A 20,326-nucleotide genomic window follows, 5' to 3' on the forward strand; every position below is an offset into this window, starting at 1 on the left:
AGTTGAGGTATGTCAAAGTTAGTGTATGATGATGGTTGACCAAGGAATGCAGGGACCATCAGCTTTATCCACCTGTGGGGAGAGCACAGGACTATCGTAGACACTGTATGTGAGGCAGGTGGGTAGCTCATAAGTTTGGTCTCTGAACAACTTTCTCTAATCTCATGTTCCTATTTTTTTTAGGCACCAATTGACAATGGTTCAAAAATCACCAACTACCTTTTAGAGTGGGATGAGGTAAGCTTATTTTCATATTCACCCATCTAAAACACCATTTCAGAAACAAAATTGCTGAACAAATACCATTTTATTCTTTTATAAGACATGCTAAACACAGAAGAAAGGCATGCTAGTAGAGAAATTTAAATCAATAGTTATTGACTATGCAAAATGAAGTTAGATTGAAGTAGTATTATGAATTGTGTATTGAAATATATGTACCTGGCTTATTTGCAAGCACTGCTGCTGAAAAAAAAAAAAAATGGGGTCTTATCTATTTTGGATCTCCAGTGTCTAGCCAGCCAATAATTTGTATTAAAAATTGACTGCTTTGTCATCTTGACTGCTTAGATGCTTTTGATAGGTAAAACACACTGCTGCTCGGAAAGCATAATTTGCTTTTCCTTTTTGAATGCCATGTGTGTAACTTGGTGTTGCACTGTTTTTTTTTTTTTTTTTTTTTTTTGAGGCGGAGTCTCGCTCTGTCGCCCGGACTGGAGTGCAGTGGCCGGATCTCAGCTCACTGCAAGCTCCGCCTCCCGGGTTCACGCCATTCTCCTGCCTCAGCCTCCCGAGGAGCTGGAACTACAGGCGCCCGCCACCTCGCCCGGCTAGTTTTTGTATTTTTAGTAGAGACGGGGTTTCACCGTGTTAGCCAGGATGGTCTCGATCTCCTGACCCCGTGATCCGCCCATCTCGGCCTCCCAAAGTACTGGGATTACAGGCTTGAGCCACCGCGCCCGGCCTGGTGTTGCACTGTTGAGTGGCCTCTGTGAGAGCAGAACAGTGCATAGAAGTCACACTCTACCCACGTGCGAATGCCCTGTGGGTTACAACGTCCTGTTTCAGGTGCCGTCCTTGCTGTTCATGTCCCCAGAGGCCCTTGGAAGGTATCTACAGGGGAGTGTCCTTATTCTCAAAGCCACTGTGTGCCGACTGGTGGACCCAGTGTGTTTCTGGCCTAGCTAACTCTACACACAGAATCTCAAACAGGAAACACTTGACCTAGAAGGCTTTCATTTCTGAAAAGCAACTGTTGGCTGGGCGTGATGTCTCACACCTGTAATCCCAGCACTTTGGGAGGCCGAGGTGGGCAGATCACGAGGTCAGGAGATTGAGACCATCCTGGCTAACACGATGAAACTCCATCCCTACTAAAAATACAAAAAAAAAAAATTAGCCGGGCGTGGTTGTGGGCGCCTGTAGTTCCAGCTACTCGGGAGGCTGAGGCAGGAGAATGGCATGAACTCAGGAGATAGAGCTTGCAGTGAGCCGAGATCACACTGGAGCGAGACTCCATCTCAAAAAAAAAAGCAACTGTACTTTTCGTTCCTGTAGATCTTAATTGTATTTATTCATTTGCCCCCACTTTATTCTTTCTCTGGTTGAGAAATTGGCTAAGGATTTTAAGAATAAGAAATGTGGAATATGGGGAGAAATGCAAGTTAGCCTTTGTGACTTAAATTTGGAGGGATTGAAAGATTTAGAACTTAGACTTAGGCAAAAAGTGACTTGGCAACTGTGGAAAAATATTTTAACCAAACGTAAAATGAAAACTGGATGGAATTCCCATGGTGAAATTTTGATACAAAAGAGGTCCGTCATCACTTTCTGCAGAAGCATATTTTCCCATCTGGGTTGCATCTGATCAGCTAGAGTTCCAAGTTACCAAGAACAACCATCTATTGTTCTTAGGATCCTTTCAAATAGCTTGTACATGCAGGTTGGTGAAATCTCAGCCTTAACCCATGCATTCTGCAGATTAGGTGGATTTCATTTTAAGGTGGTTTAATTAGAAAGTGAAACCACCTCTCCAGCCCTTAGAGGTTTTTATAGTCAGTCAGGAATGTTGGAAAGGAACTCGGATGACCTGTGAGCATATAGTAACGTCTTCCCATCTCTCCCTCTTTGTAAGGACAGGTGACCGTTTAATGAAAGTCCCTTTTTATATGTGGATTTCTTGCACTCATCTTATATGTTTTCTCATGTCTTGAGGTTTTATATCGAGATGGAGTTCACCAGTACAGAAAAGGCATTTTTTTTTTTCAGATATCTTCTTAGGGCATCGTGTGTGTATGTGCGTGCACGCACACACTCGTGCGTGCCTATGAATCCCGTGTTTTTTGCTGCTTCTCTGCCTAGGACTATGAGTTCCTAAGTAAGGAAGGCTAAAATAGTTGAATACATACCTCAGTGAGAAACCTCCAAAGAAAACTTGGGTGCTGCAGGAATTGGTAATGGTGGCTCAGTTGCTGGTCCCTTCCCTTAGAATTTGAAATGAGAGTGTCCTGGCTGATGATGCTGAGAGGAAGGATGCCACAGCCTCCGCTGAAGTGGGACAGGCCACGTCTGATAATTGTTTATGTTCAGCATGGTCCATTGCAAGCTAGCAGTCAAAAAATGTCAAATGACTGGGTTTTGCCCTCTACCTTTCTCCTACTTGATCTCCTTCCAACTTTTCCTCTCACTTTTCTTAATTCTCTGCCTTCTTCTTTCCACTTTTTCTCTCCCATCTTCAAATTCCTGCTGGTATCACAGCTCTGTTGAGCTTTGCTGAAGATTCCAGGTTAATTGACTCTCATCCACCATGGATCTTTTGCCAACACAGGAATCCTTTTACATTCTGTGGCTTAAGGTCCACTTTCTAGACATCTCCTGCTCCCTCAATTCTAAGGAACTCCCTTGCCTTTGGGTGCAATGAGCTTCCTAGCAGGAGAAGATAATTGAAAGGACACCAAGATTAGGAAATATGGGTTCTGTTCTGAGTTTTATGCAGGGCAGCTTGACCTCTCTGGTCCTTAGTTTTTTCCATCTGTGAAATGGCAAATAGGTTAGTTCACCAGCTTGTATGCATTTACATTATTTATGCTCTCACAAGACAGATTATTTAGGATTGTCTCTTCTGACAAGAGAATATTTGGAATCATTTTCACTGTTGTTTGGCCTGTTCATTAATTATTTCAGCATTTATGGAGCATGTTCCTCAGTAGTCTGCATTGCACATTGTCCTATGAGGGATCTGTGACATAGTAAAGATAACTGTGATAGCTGAAAAAGCAAACGTACGCCTATCCTCTTGTTGTGCTTTTAAACAGCCACAAATAAAGCACATGTTGCCATATGCTTCTCAAATTGTTCGGTCCAGTAGCTCCTTTGCTTTGTATTATACCCCTCTCATTTCCCATCCCCTTATAAAGATGAAAAAATTGTGCTATCATGTTTCCTGGCAGTGAGAATTCAAGCCGTAGTAACAAGTTCATTCCTGCCCATCCTGTCATTTCAGAAGTGAAGTTTCTGACAGAACAGTCAGGCAGTCTGTGTTTCTAAATGTAGAGCTGAGTTGAGGATCAGCAGCACTCTTGAGAGTGGCTCACTTGGGTTGGGTTTTGGGTCCCACATTCCTATGCTATACAGGCCTTAGCTTCAAGAAGGAAAAGCAAACAGGACAGCAACATCTGGTCTGCAGGAAGTGTGAACACAAGAGGCTCTGGCCATCCCTCTGAATCCTTCTGCTGGTAGTTTCTACAGCCAGGTGCATCTCTCTGGTACCAGGACTGTTTCTAGACTCCACCTTAATAGAAGGCAGTGAGGCAGGAGAATGGGAAGTGGATGTTTTGCTGGAATCACCCTTTCCCCACCCCTCCCCTCTCTAAGGGCCACAGCTCTTCCCTCCTCTCCTCTTCAAGGATATCTGCTCCAGCCACACACCCAAAAACCTGTCTGCCATCCAGGGGGCTGAAGAAACAAACTAAGGTTGCAGAAAGTTTTTGAGGTGCACAGAGACACAAATCACTGCCTGAGAGCGACACCGTGCTGCTCCGAGTCTTGAAGAAGGTTGTGCTCAGTCATAGCACTCTGCCCTGTCTCTGCGCTGGCCCAGTGCTGCTCTGAGTCCTGAAGAAGGTTGTGCTCAGGCATAGCACTCTGCCCTATCTCTGCTCTGGCACCTGGTCTGAGAATCACGACTTTGAGGTGAGGTGGCCTCATCTCCATACACGCAACCACTAATATTCAGGTATCCCCTGCAGCCCCATATTTTTATTACAGTATAACAGCATGGATTAGAGTTCCAGAATACTTTAGTCTTTTGTTGTTTGTAATCACCTTTGCAATAAAATGATTAGAGTAAAATTTTGAAAGTGTTGGTAAAACGAGAAGACAGGGCATCAAGCCCAGCTTTCAAGCCTCTTAAAAAAAGACTTTCCTGGAAAAAGAGCAGCAGCCTTTATTTCTGCTGAGATTAGGAATGCTGTGCTGAGTTGACCTTCTTGGGAAGATCTACCTTCATCAGCAGCTAACTATATGCTGGGCTCTGAAGTACAAGGGCACGTGGAGCCCTAATGGGGAGCAGAGAACAGAAACACATTACAGTACAGGGGAAATCTGATACACCGTCTATCCTTTCTTAAATTCACTGTCATTAATTTTACATCACTGCAGCATAGAATTCACTTGGAAATTACTCATGAATAGTTCTGTACTAGGGTTAACTGCCTATTATTTCTCCATTAATAACTAACTAGACAACACCTTAATTTTTAAATCAATACAAGAAGTTACTATGACTATGAAATGGTAATTAGCAACTAAAAATGGAGTTTACAGCCGGGCGCGGTGACTCACGCCTATAATCCTAGCACTTCGGGAGGCCAAGGTGGGTGGATTGCCTGAGCTCAGAAGTTCGAGACCAGCCTCGGCAACACGGGGAACCCCATCTCTACTAAAATACAAAAAATTAGCTGGGCATGGTGGTGAGTGCCTATAGTCCCAGCTACTCAGGAGGTTGAGGCAGGAGAATTGCTAGAACCCGTGAAGCAGAGGATGCAGTGAGCTGAGATTGTACCACTGCACTCCAGCCTGGGCGACAGAGCGCGACTTCTCTGTCTCTGGGGGAAAAAAAAAAGAAATTTACAGTTGTCATTGGCTTTTCAGCTGTGGCCTTCAGTTTCGATTTTCACCTGAAACAGGTCAGTTTTTATTACTTGAGAAGGTGTGGCCATTCCTTGCCAAGTTCCCTTGTGGTGACTCATGAGTTTTAGTGTTTAGAGCCATGGAGTTTAATAACTGACCCCACATTTTTGTAGATTTGTAGCCACTTTCCTTCTTCAGGAGACACCCCATTATGAGCAGAAACACAGAAGGTCGTTGTCAAGTTTTTTTCACTTGAACATTAGATGAGTCACATCACATTGTCATTTCACAGTGTTCCTGTTCCCCGTGTTTACACTTTAATCTACAAGCACTTGTCATTCTGATGGGTAGCAGAAAGCAGATCAGAAGCTCCTAAAAAGGAGCTTGTTTAACAGCACTACAATGGCTAGATGCTAGATTTTTCAAGGTATAGGTTCTTTTCACAATGGAGAGTCAGTGAGATGGGGAAGGCGGACATCATAGTTGAGATACTGTACCCACTGGCCACGCCCACGCTAATCCGTTTGACTGCCCATCTTTATGGCACCCTTCCAAGCTACATTGACTCTGTATTGTGGCACCCTTCCAAGCTACATTGACTCTGTATTGCTTCTTTTCTTTTTTTTTGAAATGGAGTTTTACTCTTGTTGCCCAGGCTGTGCAACGGCGCAGTCCCAACTCACTGCAACCTCTGTCTCCCAGGTTCAAGTGATTCTGCTGCCTCAACTGCTGAGATTACAGGCGCCTGCCACCACACCTGGCTAATTTTTATATTTTTGGTAGAGATGGGGTTTCACCATGTTGTCCAGGCTGGTCTCGAACTCCTGACCACATGTGATCTACCCAGCTCGGTCTCCCAAATTGCTGGGAGTACAGGTATGAACCACCACACCCAGCCCTGCTTCTCTTCTTGATGACATATCACTATCTGGTGGAGGTGGGAGTTTTTCTTCTGTGGGAGAAGGATTGAGGATATAGAGGACTCTAGGGTAGGGAAGGGCTTTTAGGAAAAGAAAAAACTAGGAACTTCTGGGTTGAGTCATTCATAAATGTCTGCCCAGTCTGTTTTAAGGTTCCTAAACAGATCGTGATCTGGCCTTATTTTTGAAAACTTGAGTAAAGGGGTGAATTTAATGGGCAAATAAGAACTTTTTATTTTAGAAAAAATTAGTTCCTTCAAGAAAGTATTTATGCAAACTTGGCTTGTTTTAAGTTCTGCCTTAAGATATTGTTTTAATTTGAGCCAGACAGAACGCTAACTGGTGCTGCTGCAACTATCAGAACAAATACAAGTCTCCTAAGATCTTGCTATGAATATGTGGCATGGATTCATATTGATGATATATATCAATAATATGATGTTTATCTAAAGAAAACTGAATTAATCATCTCAGCTTTGTCTCTGTCTTCATCCATTTTGTGCTGCTGTAACAGAATACCTGAGACTGGTTACTTTATAAAGAACAGAGATTTATTTCTTACAGTTCTGGAGGCTGGGAAGTTCAAGGTCAAGGACTTGTATCTGGCAAGGGCCTTCTTGCTGTGTCCTCCCACAGTAGAAGACAGGAGGGCAAGACAGCACAAGCATGAGAGAGGGAAGGGGACCAAACTTGCCCTTTTATCAGGAACCCACTCCTGTGATAACAAACTCACCCCGTGTCATAATGGCATTCGTGAGGATAGACCCCTTGCGACCTAATCACCTTTTCAAGGAAAAAAAAAAAAAAAAAAAAAGACCACCTCTCAATGTGCTGCCTTGGGGATTAATTTTCTTTCTTTCTTTTTTTTTTTGAGATGGAGTCTCACCATGTCACCCAGGCTGGAGTGCAGTGGCGCCATCTTGGCTCATTGCAAACTCTGCCTCCCAGGTTCATGCCATTCCAGCCTCCCAAGTAGCTGGGACTAAAGGTGCCCGCCACCACACCTGGCTAATTTTTTGTATTTTTAGTAGAGACGGGGTTTCACCATGTTAGCCAGGATGGTCTCAATCTCTTGACCTCGTGATCCACCCGCTTTGGCCTCCCAAAGTGCTGGGATTACAGACGTGAGCCATGGCACCCGGCCGGGGATTAATTTTCTAACACATGAACATGGGGGACACATTCAAACCATAACAGTTTCTAGTTCCTCATGGTACCCCAAGCAGGTAATTTAACACCTTAGCCTCGGCCTTTCCACTGGAAAAACAAGGTCAGTTATCTCACAGGTATAAGATTGAATGAGATAAGTTGGGCAATAGCCGAGTCAGTGTAACGATTGTTCCATATTGTTGGTGTAAGTTTACCTAAGCAGATGCTAAGATCTGAGGTAGGGAAAGTCAACAATTAGAACGATCATGTATAAGAAATATGACATTCTTCTGTCAGGAACTTAAACAAGAGCCCTGAGGTTTATGTCACTTGTTTGAACTAAATGAAAAGTGATATTAGTGCTATCATGGATGTTAATTTGCTATTAGCCTAACTTCTGGACATGACATGCAGGGCACAGAATAACCAGAAAAAGCGCTTTGTGGGAATGTGACTACTGGAGTTCCCAAAAACCTTTCTCACTTGTGACCCAGCTAGCCCAAAAGGAAGTTCACATCTGGATATACAGAATAACCAGAAAAAGAGCTTTGTGGAAATGTGACTACTGCAGTTTCCAAAAAACCTTCCTTACTCATGACTCAGCCCAAAAGGAAGTACACATCTGGTTTCCCTAGTGACTAATGAGCCAACACAGCTGTAAAACACAGTGGACTAAGAATGAAACAAATGCCACAGAAATCAGGGGAAGCATAATTAAAAGTTGAGAGAGGAGAAAAGGCCAGCAGCAGGTAGAGCCCATGCCCCTGGGGAGCCATTAGCAGGTCAAGTCAGGCCAGGCCAGGCAGGCCCAGCAGTCCTGTCACAGAAACCTCCTGAAGCAGGTGACCAGCCCCAGATTGCAGCTTCTTGGACATCTGTATCATTCAGGAGGAGCCTTGTTTAGGGATTGAGTTGGCCCCGTAGAAGATACTCAGTAAGAGATTAATTAACCAGACTCCTGCTTAGCTCACGTGTTGAATAGTTCGTATGGATGATCTCTCATAATCCTTCTGAGTGAACTTGCACAAACCTTTTCTGGTTAGATAACAACTGTTCTGAGAATGAAGGAAATGGAGCAGCCACAAGCACAGTAATTTGCTGGGTCCCACAGCATGGATGGAGAGAGCTCCCTGAGAATGTGCTTGACTCCAGCTCTCTAAGGTGCCATGCTGCCTTTGGGTGGGTGGTGTGTTGGTTGGTTCCATAACAAAAAGCAGGAAGGTCAGCTTTCACTCTCCTGCCCAGGCCCACATGCACTTTGGTCATTCTTGGCAACTGTGGGGATTGGAAAGTGGTGTTCTAGGTTCATTTTGGCTCTGTCCATCAAAGACCATCTTTCACCTGAGTGCCCACTGCCACGTCTTATGGTTGTTTCAGAAAGCCAAGAGAATTGCTGCCCTACTATAGCTGCTATTGAAGGAAACTAAGCCAGGAAGGATTGAATAACTCCGAGGCGTCTTTAGGTGCCACTTCATGGTCAAAAGGAGCCCCCTCTTTTAAAGGGACCTCAGCCTCAGACATCCACACACCTGCAGCAGATTCTTTGCCTTCTCTCTTTTACCCTTTCTCACATGTGTACATGATGAGGTTGTGTGTTTGGGAAGCAAACTTGATGTGGAGCTTCTTGCTGAGGCTAAAGTATAAATCTCATCTTGTTTCCTGACACCTGGTTTGTCAACTCACCTTTGTTGTGGCTCCTCATCACCAGCTGGAAGAAGACTGCCTTGGGCCTTGACTAGGTGGATGGACCAACCCCATCCATCCCTTGGTTCGTTAGTAAATTGTACTGACAGCCTGTTCTGAAATTAAGCCCTCGGCTCCCTTCTTCCCCTTTCCCTGAGACAGTCTTAACACATCAATCCTCTCAAAGCATTTGACAACAGATGAACCTCAATATTTGGAGAAATATATAGGAAAATTTTCTTTGTGTGTTTGTTTAAACCAGAAGACTTAGTGATCATCCTTGGCTGTTTCAGGCAGCCAAGCCTCCCCTCTTACAGAAAAACTAGTGTGCTGAGGGATAAAATGCCTCCCTGTTTATTTAGTAACATGGAACCACAAATCATCCCACCCACTTTTCTTACCTTTGAAACATCCTCTGTGCCAGAGTGTGCAGTAAAATGAAAGAGGCAGCCCTGGGGGAAGAGTGGGGTTTGGCATGAGAAACTTCTGAGTCCACCCAAATGTGGAGTGTCCCTCCCTCCCTGTTAGGAGCCTCTTATATATGGTTATGCTGAACACATACGTGCTCTTTTATTTCTGAAGCCAACATTTATCTTGATGTTGCCTAGGATCAGCCGGTGCTGGAACAACTTCTAAATATAGACACTCTAGCAGACTAAATCTTGGAGCCTGGCCGTAGTTCAGTTGGCCAGTGCAACTTTATTTTTCATGTATTGTTGCCATTTCTGACAGGTTGAACCATACTATTAACAGAGAATGGCCAGCCCAGAATCCTTCAGCCCATGTCTGGATTCAGAAGCCATGGGCCACAAGCACATGACAACTGATAACCAAATTATTTGGAACTTACTTAGCAGACAGTTACCAAACCTGGTAAGAGCAGCTCAGGAAGGCAGCACGCATGGCTGTGGAAGAATCTGAAAGAGGCCGGGCGCAGTAGCTCACGCCTATAATCCCAACACTTTGGGAGGCCGAGTCAGGAGTTTGAGATCAGCCTGACCAACATGGTGAAACCCTGTCTCTACTAAAAATACAAAAATTAATCAGGCATGGTGGCGCACACCTGTAATTCCAGCTGCTTGGGAAGCTGAGGCAGGAGAATCGCTTGAACCTGGGAGGCGGAGGTTGCAGTGAGCTGAGATCGTGCCTCTGCACTCCAGCCTGGGCGACAGAGTGAGACTCTGACTCCAAAAAAAAAAAAAAAATTCTGAAAGAGAAGGAGTACAGTGGAAAGGTACCACATATCAAGAAAACATCAGGAGGAGTAAGTCACAAGACCAAAGGGAGAAAGTTCACCGTGAATTCCATCATCCTTGTGTTGGCCATTCTTAATCTTGTGCCAGGAATGAAGTAGTTATAAAGAGGAACAGGAAGTATCGTTTCCAATCTATTAATTTAAAAGCAGTTGAAAATATCAGCCAACTTCATCTGTTAGTGCCAGTAGTGTTGGAAATACCCACTTCTAGTGTTGTTTGTGCCAGGGTAATTAGAAATGTTAGCCAGAGCAGCCACAGCCCCCACAGTCTCCAGAATTACACTGGCAGGAAAACACTGTGGCCTGAATTAATTGGGATGTGTGTGAGTTACATGTATGGAATCGGCCGTGGGTTGTGTTCCTTAATGGGAAACCAGCCCATTTCAAGGATTCGTCTTCCCAAGTACTGAGGAAAGCTTTATGAGGATACTAAGTTAGTAAAGAAGAAAAATTAACTTGAAAAAGTTACTTTGTTGTTGTTTTCAGTCTTTCAACTATACACTTTTACAAATCAACACAACAAATATATTTTTAAACATACTTTAAAAATTAGTTGCATTTTACAAACTTAATCAAATACTTTGTATATATTTAGCTGTCAGTTTTCAAGTAGGTAGACTATCTGTAAATTTGTTTCTTCACTGGAACTCTTATATGTTTGTAAACAGATACCCAGAGAGAGAGGTGGAAAGCTGGTTACATGAGGAAGTACTTTGAAATGTTATTTTATTTGTTGAGTCCTGTGGTTTTAGGCTATGTCATACCTAAACTGTCCCCAAGAGACCATTGCATGTCTGAATTTAAAAATCTCAGCCGGGCGCGTTGGCTCACACCTGTAATCCCAGCACTTTAGGAGGCTGAGGCAGGTGGATCACGAGGTCAGGAGATCGAGACCATCCTGACTAACACAGTGAAACCCCATCTCTACTAAAAATACAAAAAATTAGCCAGGCATGGTGGCGGGTGCCTGTAGTCCCAGCTACTCGGGAGGCTGAGGCGGGAGAATGGCGTGAACCCGGGAGGCGGAGCTTGCAGCGTGCAGAGATGGCACCACTGCACTCCAGCCTGGGCGACAGAGCGAGACTCCGTCTCAAGAAAAGAAAAATCTTCCAAGAGTTCTCTACATTTGGGATAGCATTATTAAAAGTCTTATTTCAGTCTAAAATGTGATTCTGTAAGATGAAGTAACTGCATAGCCATTGATTGGCAATTTTGGTTGATCTTTATCATCTAGGAGTCTGATTCTATTTTTAGCTTATACAAAAATAACTTTTAAAATTATTCAGAGAGGTCCTTACTTTGGTGGATGGCTTTGAAAGTAAAAGCATGTACTAAGTGCATGTAGAAAATAGGACCCATCATGTGTTACACACTTATTTTGTTTTTTGTTTTTGTTTTTGTTTCTGTTTTGTTTTGTTTTGTTTTGTTTTGAGGCAGGGTCTTGCTCTGTTGCCCAGACTGGAATGCAATGGCACAGTCTCTGCCTCCCGGGTGCAAGCAATTCTCTTGTCTCAGCCTCCCGAGTAGCTGGGATTACAGGCATGTGCCACCACACCCAGCTAATTTTTGTATTTTTATTTTATTTATTTATTTATTTATAGAGACGGGATTTCACTGTGTTGGCCAGGCTGGTCTCAAACTCCTGACCTCAGGTGATCTGCCCACCTCGGCCTCCCAAAGTGCCAGGATTACAGGCGTGAGCAACCGTGCCCAGCCAGACATTTATTTTGTATGCTAGCATGCACATTACATTCCCCCACCTCCTGGCTGTGTATAGTGTAGGAGGAATTTATAAAAGTTTGCAGAAATTCAGAGGGGTAAAACTTCATGCTATAAACATATATAGACATCAAAATAGATGAGTCTAATATTGCATAACAAATTACCCCAAAAGTTAGAGGCTTCAAACAATCACTTTCTTATGCTTGTGGATTCTGGGTTAGGGATTTGGACAGGGCACTGGGGAGTGGCATTTCATGCTCTGTCATATCTGGAGTTTCAACAGGGGGTGCTCATTGGCTGGGGACTGGAATCTTCTGGCAGTATCTTCACTCATAAGTCTAGTGTCAGTGCTCACTTTGGACTGGACTTATCCGGGGCTCTTCACATGGCCTGGGGCTCCCACACAGTGTGGCAGCTTCAGGGTAGTCAGAATCCAAAATCGGGTGTCCCAGCAAAAGTCAGAAGCTGTTAACACCTTTCCAGACCCAGCCTTGGCTTCATTTCCACTCCAGCCTTTTGGTTACAAGAGAGTCACAAGACCACCCACATTCAAGGGAAAGGGATGTAGACTTTGTTTCTGAATGGATAGGGAATCGGAGAATTTTTAGACACGTTTAAAGTAACCACTTGTGATATAAGGCTTCTTGTCTCCTTTTGGTCCTGAGAAACCATTAACAAGTATTTTTTTCTTTATCTTTGCATAGCACATACAGTGTTTAGGTATCATACCCTAAGACTGTTAGATACAAGGTCATATACTTTTAAAGTACAACATAACTCTTTTTTCCTATCCCTGATTCTTTTCTGAGTATTCTGGAGATGGGTAGAGGAGGGAAAAATGTGTACCCAGAAATGCAGTGACAGGATGGGCCTCATACCTCATAACCAGTGCTACTCAGCCAGCCAGTGAGACATGCCTCAGTGGCTCTCAAATACCAATATTCTCAGTTAGCAAATGGAAGAGATCATTCTGTCTGCTGCCTTAGTGATAAGGGCAGGGAACCTAAACAGACTGTTTATCTCCAGTTAATGTGTCTGCCTCAGTTGTACTTGAAAAGCAAGATCGTGTGTTCTGTTCCCTCAGGTGACTCACGATAGTGCAGCAAAGTGTTTTAGTTTTAGTTTTTTTTTTTTAAGGGAATATAAATGTATTTAAACTCTTTAACAGTTTTCATTTTTTAACTACAAATTTGAAAGAAATTGAAAAATATTAAAGTAGGTAGTAAGGAGGTAAAAGAAAAAATAAAGATGTTCCTTAAAATATTTAAACTACTTTCTATTTATAATTTATCCCCAAATTTCATTTTAGAGAATGGCAGAGCTGGACATGGTAACTCACACCTATGATCCCAGCACTTTGGGGAAGCCTAGGTTGGGTGGAAGGATAGCTTGAGGCCAGGGGTTTGAGATCAGCCTGGGCAACATAGACCCCATCTCTACCAAAAAGAAAAAAAATGGAAAGTTTATCCAGGTGTGGTGGTGTATGCCTATAATCCTAGCTACTCAGGAGGCTGAGACAGGAGAATCCCTTGAACCCAGCAGTTTGAGGCTACAGTGAGCTATGGTCTGTTTGTACCACTGCACTCTAGCCTGAACAACAGAGTGAGACACCTTGTCTCTCAAAAAAAAAAAAAAAAAAAAAAAAGTAGAATATTTGGGAACAATATTTCTCCCTTGTGGGGGAAAAAGAAAAAGTCTTTGTCTCTGAGATTATGATCATATCTTGGAAATGTTTTCAGGGGTTGATCATTCTCTGCTGTGTAGCCACATAGTGCTTTTTATATACTCTCCAAGCTCCCTTCTCTTGCCCCTGTTTTTCTGTGACTGGGGCCTTTCATCGTCTGGCAGAAAAGTTGGAGGTTATTGCCATTCTTCAGAATTTAGCAGGACCCTGTAGGAACAAGAACAACATCTAGACTCCCCATATTATTAGGACTTGAAACCAAAAATGCATGACCCTTCTAAAAAGTGAGTGAGGATGAGGATGAATCAAAGCAGAGGCAGATGCTGATAGAGTATGTAGTATTCTAAGTGTTATTAGGCTGGGTCTTCCCCCAAAAGGTGATGACTTCCTTTAGTGTGTCAATTTCAAAATGAAAGAGGCACTTGCCCAGGTTCAGATAAATAAGGTGTCCTAGTCCAGTTTAGGGCAGGTGAACTCTGTAGTAAGAGTATGGTATCAGGGGACAGGGCTGCGCAAGGCACACTGGATGGAACAGAGTAAGACGATCCAGTGGTGTCTAGAATGTGAATAATACACAATGTATTTTTGTTCGATGATTAGAAAGGAGAAAGAGGCAAAGCTGCGATCCCAGGCTTGGGAAAGGCTGATCTGATGCATGCTGTGAATATGAGTCGACTTACTGGCGAGCCAAGTCCTTTCCTGGAGAGCATTTTTGACCAGAAGTGGTAGACAAACACCCTGGTCCCTGGTTGGAAAACATTACCCCAGGTTGATGAACTGGTGCTCTCAGGCTAGGTCTGGGTGTGGAATGAAGATAGATAAGCAACAACCGTGAATTAGGTTGAGCGCGAAGAGGAACACTCAGCTTGAGAAAGGAAACAACCCACGTTTGCAATGCGTCCTCCTGCGCCAGATTGAGCACCTCGAGGTTTATCTGCACACAGTTGGTTTGTACTCCAAGATTTCTTCACATTCTAGTAAAGATTAACCTTGCCCTTGAATGAACTTGGGCTGAGCTGCAGAAACAAGCATTTGGGCATGCCCAGGATTGCAAAATGGAAACAAGCCAGTGAACCCTGAAAATCTGCCCTTTTTTGGCTCACAGACACTGACAATAGAAAGTTAGGCTGGAACTGGCTGGGGTTATATTGGTTCGTGTCCAGTGAGGTCAGTAGCCCAGTGGCTGGGTCTGTTCCGGAATGACCAATGGTGTTCTCTAATTCAGGCGAAGTATCTTTTCTATCCCCCGTCGAGAACAGGCACCCCAGTCTCACCTTAGAGGTTCTGATTCTGACTGCTTACATGCTGCGAACCTGACCCACCAACGCACAGAGAAGTGGAGTGCAGCTAGGAATCTTCCTTCAGCCCTCTCCTGCAGACCAGCTGACTTGCAGGCCCTGGCAGCCCCACTGAAAGCTCTTCCTCTCCTCTGTGTGACATACCACAAGTGGCCTAGCAGCCGTAGCTCGCCAGGATTAGGCCTAGGTCATGGCTGTCCCTGCTGCCTGTGTTGACCAGCTCATTGATGACAACAGGTCTGAAAAGTGTCAGGATGTTACCCATTTCTATTACAGCCATGTTTTAGTAGGGAACTTTGAACAAGGCTGAATTTAAAGTATTAAAAACTAAGTTTCTGAAGTCAAGTCAGCGTATCTCAGTAATCCTGTGTAGTCTAAATTAGATTTTTTAAAGGAGGGAAGGTGCCATAGGTTATAATCTCTCAAAATCTCTGGGAGCTAAACAGCCTATAAAATATGAAAGTTGTCATTTACCGTCTCTAAAACTCCACTGGCAGTAATGGTTTGGATGTATTTAACGTCTGAGAAACAATGATAAACATTCACTTTATCACTCCTGTCAGTTCGCGTGAATCTTTCAGTCCTCTAAAGCATTAGCTCTTTTCTTTTTTAACTCCGTTTCTGTCAACAAGAACAGGAAAATATTTTGTTTATAAATGCTATTTGCAACCTGGGACCCGTCTTGTTTTATAAACAGATTCTCCAAATCTTCTATCCCTTTGAACACGGACTTATTCTACTCTCATGCTTAAGCTCCAGAGCCATCCGAGAGCCTGACACAGTAGACAGACCAGCATGCTGGCATCGGATCACTGGAGCCAGTGGCCTTCTCCAGTTCACTTGTTAACTTCTCAGCTGCAGATCACTTTTGTACTGCAGTGACTTGTGAACATTAATTTTGTTCTTTCTAGATAATGCATTTTATTTTAGAGACAGAATCTTGCTCTGTCACCCAGACTAGAGTGCAGTGGCGTGATCTCGACTCATTGCAACCTCTGCCTCCTGGGTTCAAGTGATTCTTCTGCCTCAGCCTCCCAGTAGCTGGAATGACAGGTGTCTACCACCACGCCCGGCTAATGTCTTTAGTAGAGACGGGGTTTTTAGTAGAGATGGGGTTTCACCATGTTGGCCAGGCTGGTTTCAAACTCCTGACCTCAAGTAATCCACCCGCCTCGGCCTCCCAAAGTGCTGGGATTACAGGCGTGAGCCACTGCACCTGGCTGAGATATGCTTCTTATATTAAACTTCATGTTATACATGAATATGTTCTTTTATTCAAAACTTCTCTCATGTCTGAAATATTTTAACCTGCTTTCCCTTGTTTTTTATTCTCAATGACTTCTAAAAATTCATCAATAAGCCTTAATTCTTTAACTGTCAAATATTTCTATTCTTACCTCTACAGACTCTACAGACAATGCTTCCAAAACTTAATTCCAAGGTTTTAACAACTCTGGATCTTTCTAGGTGTCCCTAAGTTTATGCATATAGTAGTACATCCTGGAAGTTGTTACGATAGAAAATTTGGCATGCTTTGTCTATATGGGTTGGAGTTTGTTTAGCAGTTGTTCCTGATTTTAACAATCGTTCCTGGCTCCAAGATTTCTTTTTTGTTTGTTTGTTTTTGAGATGAAGTCTTGCTGTGTCGCCCAGGCTGTAGTGCACTGGTGCCATCTCAGCTCACTGCAACCTCTGCCTCCTGGGTTCCAACGATTCTCCTGCCTCAGCCTCCCAAGTAGCTGGGATTACGGGCGCATATCACCATGCCTGGCTAATTTTTGTGTTTTTAGTAGAGATGGGGTTTCACCATGTTGGCCAGGCTGGTCTCGAACTCCTGACCTCGTGATCTGCCCACCTCAGCCTCCCAAAGTGCTGGGATTACAGGCGTGAGCCACTGCACCTGGCCGGATTTCTTCAGCTTATTACTCCTACTTCACATTTACTTATATTACTCCCTCACATTTTTACTTCTTTCACAAGTAGAATTTTTTTAAATGTTAGCAATATAGGAAAATGTCTTGAAGGTCACACAGTGCCCCTTCTCCTAATTCTTTAGTGAGCCTGAGTGCTCTGGCTCTCTTAAAAGTCATTTCTCCCCTTTGAACCTCCCCAACTCTTTTTCTCATTTGAGCCACAGTCGGGTTTCTCCTGTATTAAAGCAAATTAACCTAGTAAGAAACAGGCTGACTTTTTTTACTGACTACAGTTCTAAGCACAAGTAAAGGGGAAAGGGGACCAAATAAAGAAATAGGAAAAATGAGGCATTGAAGGGGAGCCAACCCGGGGTTTGGAAGGGACGAGAGCTTCCGCCATGGCAGGATGTGCCTTTCTTGCACTGTTTACACTGAGTTCAGAAATAGAGGAGGGAAGAAGGTAGATCATGCCACAGCCTGAAATGGATACAACATATACCAGGGCTCCCATAGAGTGTCATCGGATGCTGAGTGTAATTATGCAAGTGTATGCATATGAATACATCATCTTCCTCAACCTCAACACTCAAAGTTGAAGTCAGCATAGGGGCGTGACATGCCAGCCACATAGTGAGTTCACTCAAGGAGCACGTAAGAAATGTCAGGTTTTACTCACTGCACTCCCCCAACTTGGCCGCCAAGTTGCATCTGAATGCACCTTGAACCCTTGATAAAATGAACTTTCAATCTTAAAGACTGTTAGATCTTCCACTCTCTTCCAAGGGGAAAGGTGCTACCTGGCTGGAGGAGGTGGGTGGGACAGGGGTTCGTTTGAGGAGGATGAATGTGGTGTGTTTGTTTTTATTGTGTTCACCGTAGTGACTTTCAAGCTAGTGGTGTGTTCATTTTATTTTTAATTAAAACATCACCTGGAATGTGTTTTAGTGGTATTTGAAGGCCTGCTGAACAAATGTAACAAAATTACATAAATTTGTTTATGTAAAACATATGCTTGCTTTGTGTTTTGTAAAATAAATAGAGAACTTCCAACAGATTGTTCAAGGCCCTGGGCCTGTCCAGTTAGAATGCTAAGATCCATTCAGTGTTAGCATATGGTTTTCTTTTGCGTGAACATGGATAAGATAGTAAGATAATGGGGATTATGTGTAGGAAGTATTCTAACAAACTGCTGATAAGAGTGTTACATGCCTCTGCGTATGGCATAGGGCAGTTAGGCTTTTTTCTTACTTGTTGGGCCTGTTATGAGACCCTGCTAGAGTGTTTTATTTGTACTTCAAGGAATTTGAAGTATCATGTAAGGCTAGGAAGGCATTCAAAGTACATTTTTAGCCTGACAAGAAACTTAGAGTGACTGTAATATATATAGATTAATTCAACCAGTGTTCCAAGTACTTATCATTCACTTCCACTCTGCAAGCAATGATTGAGCTCCCAGTTTGTCCAAAGCACTGTTACGAGCAAAGTAGACATGGACAAAATGATTCAAAGGTTCGTGACCAGTGTCAGCGATCAGTGAAGAAACAACTCACCATCACTAGAATGTACTCGTGAAGGTATTGGAGGCCACTGCCTGGCAGGAGAGATACAGCTGGAGAGGGCCTTGTACGGCACACTCAGCTGCAGAGATGGGTCTTTAGGTGCTCAGAAGTTACTGGGAAAGGCTGTGTATTTTCAGAGCCAGTGACCCCTCTGTGGATGCAGTCAGACTCTTGATTGATCAGGCTGGGCATTTTCGGCCAATCCAAGTAAGGAAGAGGATCTTGGAAATTGTGATCATTAACTGGAGCATCGTCTTATGCCTGAAAGGACCTTTTTTAATCTTGTTAACCAAAAAAAAATCACTTTAGATATACCACAGGTATAGTGAATTACCTGTCTCAATTACAGAATTTTCTGTAGTGCCTTTATGTTAAAGATGAGATTTCATCATAGAGTGCTTTATTTGCAACATGGGCACTTCCCTATAAGCTTCTATTGTTTTTGTTCATTCAAACTAGGAAATTAAACAGTTATTCAAGATGTTCAAGATGCTCTTTCATTTATTTAGGATTATCTGCGGTTTTTTTTTTTTGAAGTATATGCATTGTTTCATTGTTTACTTTTAGGGAAAAAGAAACAGTGGTTTCAGACAGTGCTTCTTCGGGAGCCAGAAGCACTGCAAATTGACAAAGCTTTGTCCGGCAATGGGGTACACATTCAGGCTGGCCGCTCGAAACGACATTGGCACCAGGTATGATATTTCCTTGTCCTCTTGCCCTTCAGCCTTTGGATGGTGATCTTGAGCCTTCTTTTGCATCACTGGAAGGCGTGAGGAAGCCTGCTGCCTCCACACTAAATCAACTGGAGGTTTTGCAAGATGGAATCCTAATCAGAGGAGAGAAGGCCTCCTTTAAGCTGGTGAATGCCACCGTGGCTTCTGCAGTCTTGCAAGCTGTATCGCGAAGGCCCCACTAGGGGTCTCTAAGAACCAAGGTGAAGGCAGCAGTACAGATTTTGAAAGGAATTCCTCTGGAGCTTTATTTTTTTAGATAACATGCCTTTTTCTTTTATCACTTTAGCGAGCTCTTGATTCAATTGCCCTTTTTCAATTACATGAGTGTTTCCTGGTATAAAGAAAGAGATGCTGGGCTGGCCATTGTTGTCAAGCCCAGGGCAGATATAGAATTGGAGAAAACCTGGACTGTCTTGGAGGCCCCTGCAGGCCTGTAGCCTGTATGAGAAAGGCAAGAATGGGTGTACTGTAAGGTATCAATTGATTAAAGAGGCTTTGAAAAGGCCACATTTCAATTGCACTTGCGGGGTAACTCTTGATTAAGGGAAAAATCTTTTTCTTTCATTCACTGCTTGTTGAAATCTTTTTAAAGGCTTTGCACATCAGTGGTCCCCAACCTTCTTTCCAGCCTAAAGAACCTCTTTTTGACATCACAAAGTTTTACAGACCTGCCAGCTCCACCATGGTAGCCATTATAGTTTTAGAGTTTCCTGGTTGAAAAAGTCATACCGATAAAAAGCCTTCTATGGTTCAAGAATTTTTAAATGAATTGGAAGCATCCACCAACTTTCAAAAAACAGCACTGTATATATTTGTAAAACATTATTTCATCAACAAATATTTGTTGCTCATATTGATTTGAAGGCTTCTTGACCTATACCTTGATAGACATTGCACTGTGCTATGCCTTCTGTCCAGTGCTTTTGAGGGGGAAAATGAATTCTTAAGTACCATTGTCCTTCAGTTTCCACAGGGGATTGGTTTCAGGACTTCCCCCACCTCCCTGCCATGGATGCCCCAGTCCCTGATATAAAATGGCTTAGTCTTTGCATATAACCTGCACACATCCTTCCCTCCTTAAATCTTCTCTAACTTGCTTGTAATATCCAATATAATGCCCACACATCACTTCATTCATGTGATGCGGAACCCAAGGATACAGAAGGCCAGCTGTATATTGTCTTGTGACTTGATGTGTGTGTCTAGTAGAAGATCATGGGGTAGCGGGATGGGGAAGCCGAAGGTGGTTATAGGGAATATCACACACAGCATCCTTGCC

The 20,326-nt window shown here is 43.3% G+C and overlaps 1 protein-coding gene across 2 annotated transcripts in view; it reads left to right on the forward strand.

Annotated features, from left to right (window-relative positions):
* FNDC3B (fibronectin type III domain containing 3B) overlaps window positions 1-20,326 on the forward strand; it is a 378,980-nt gene that overhangs the window by 279,567 nt on the left and 79,087 nt on the right. For both annotated transcript variants that reach the window (XM_033211719.1, XM_033211718.1), the window contains exons 11-12: window positions 184-237; window positions 18,881-19,005. In XM_033211719.1, the coding sequence (XP_033067610.1) occupies window positions 184-237; window positions 18,881-19,005 (179 nt within the window). The remainder of the gene's footprint in view (window positions 1-183; window positions 238-18,880; window positions 19,006-20,326) is intronic.

The sequence above is a fragment of the Trachypithecus francoisi genome, unplaced genomic scaffold, assembly GCF_009764315.1.
Source record: "Trachypithecus francoisi isolate TF-2019V2 unplaced genomic scaffold, Tfra_2.0 Lachesis_group0, whole genome shotgun sequence".
Classification (NCBI taxonomy): domain Eukaryota; kingdom Metazoa; phylum Chordata; class Mammalia; order Primates; family Cercopithecidae; genus Trachypithecus; species Trachypithecus francoisi.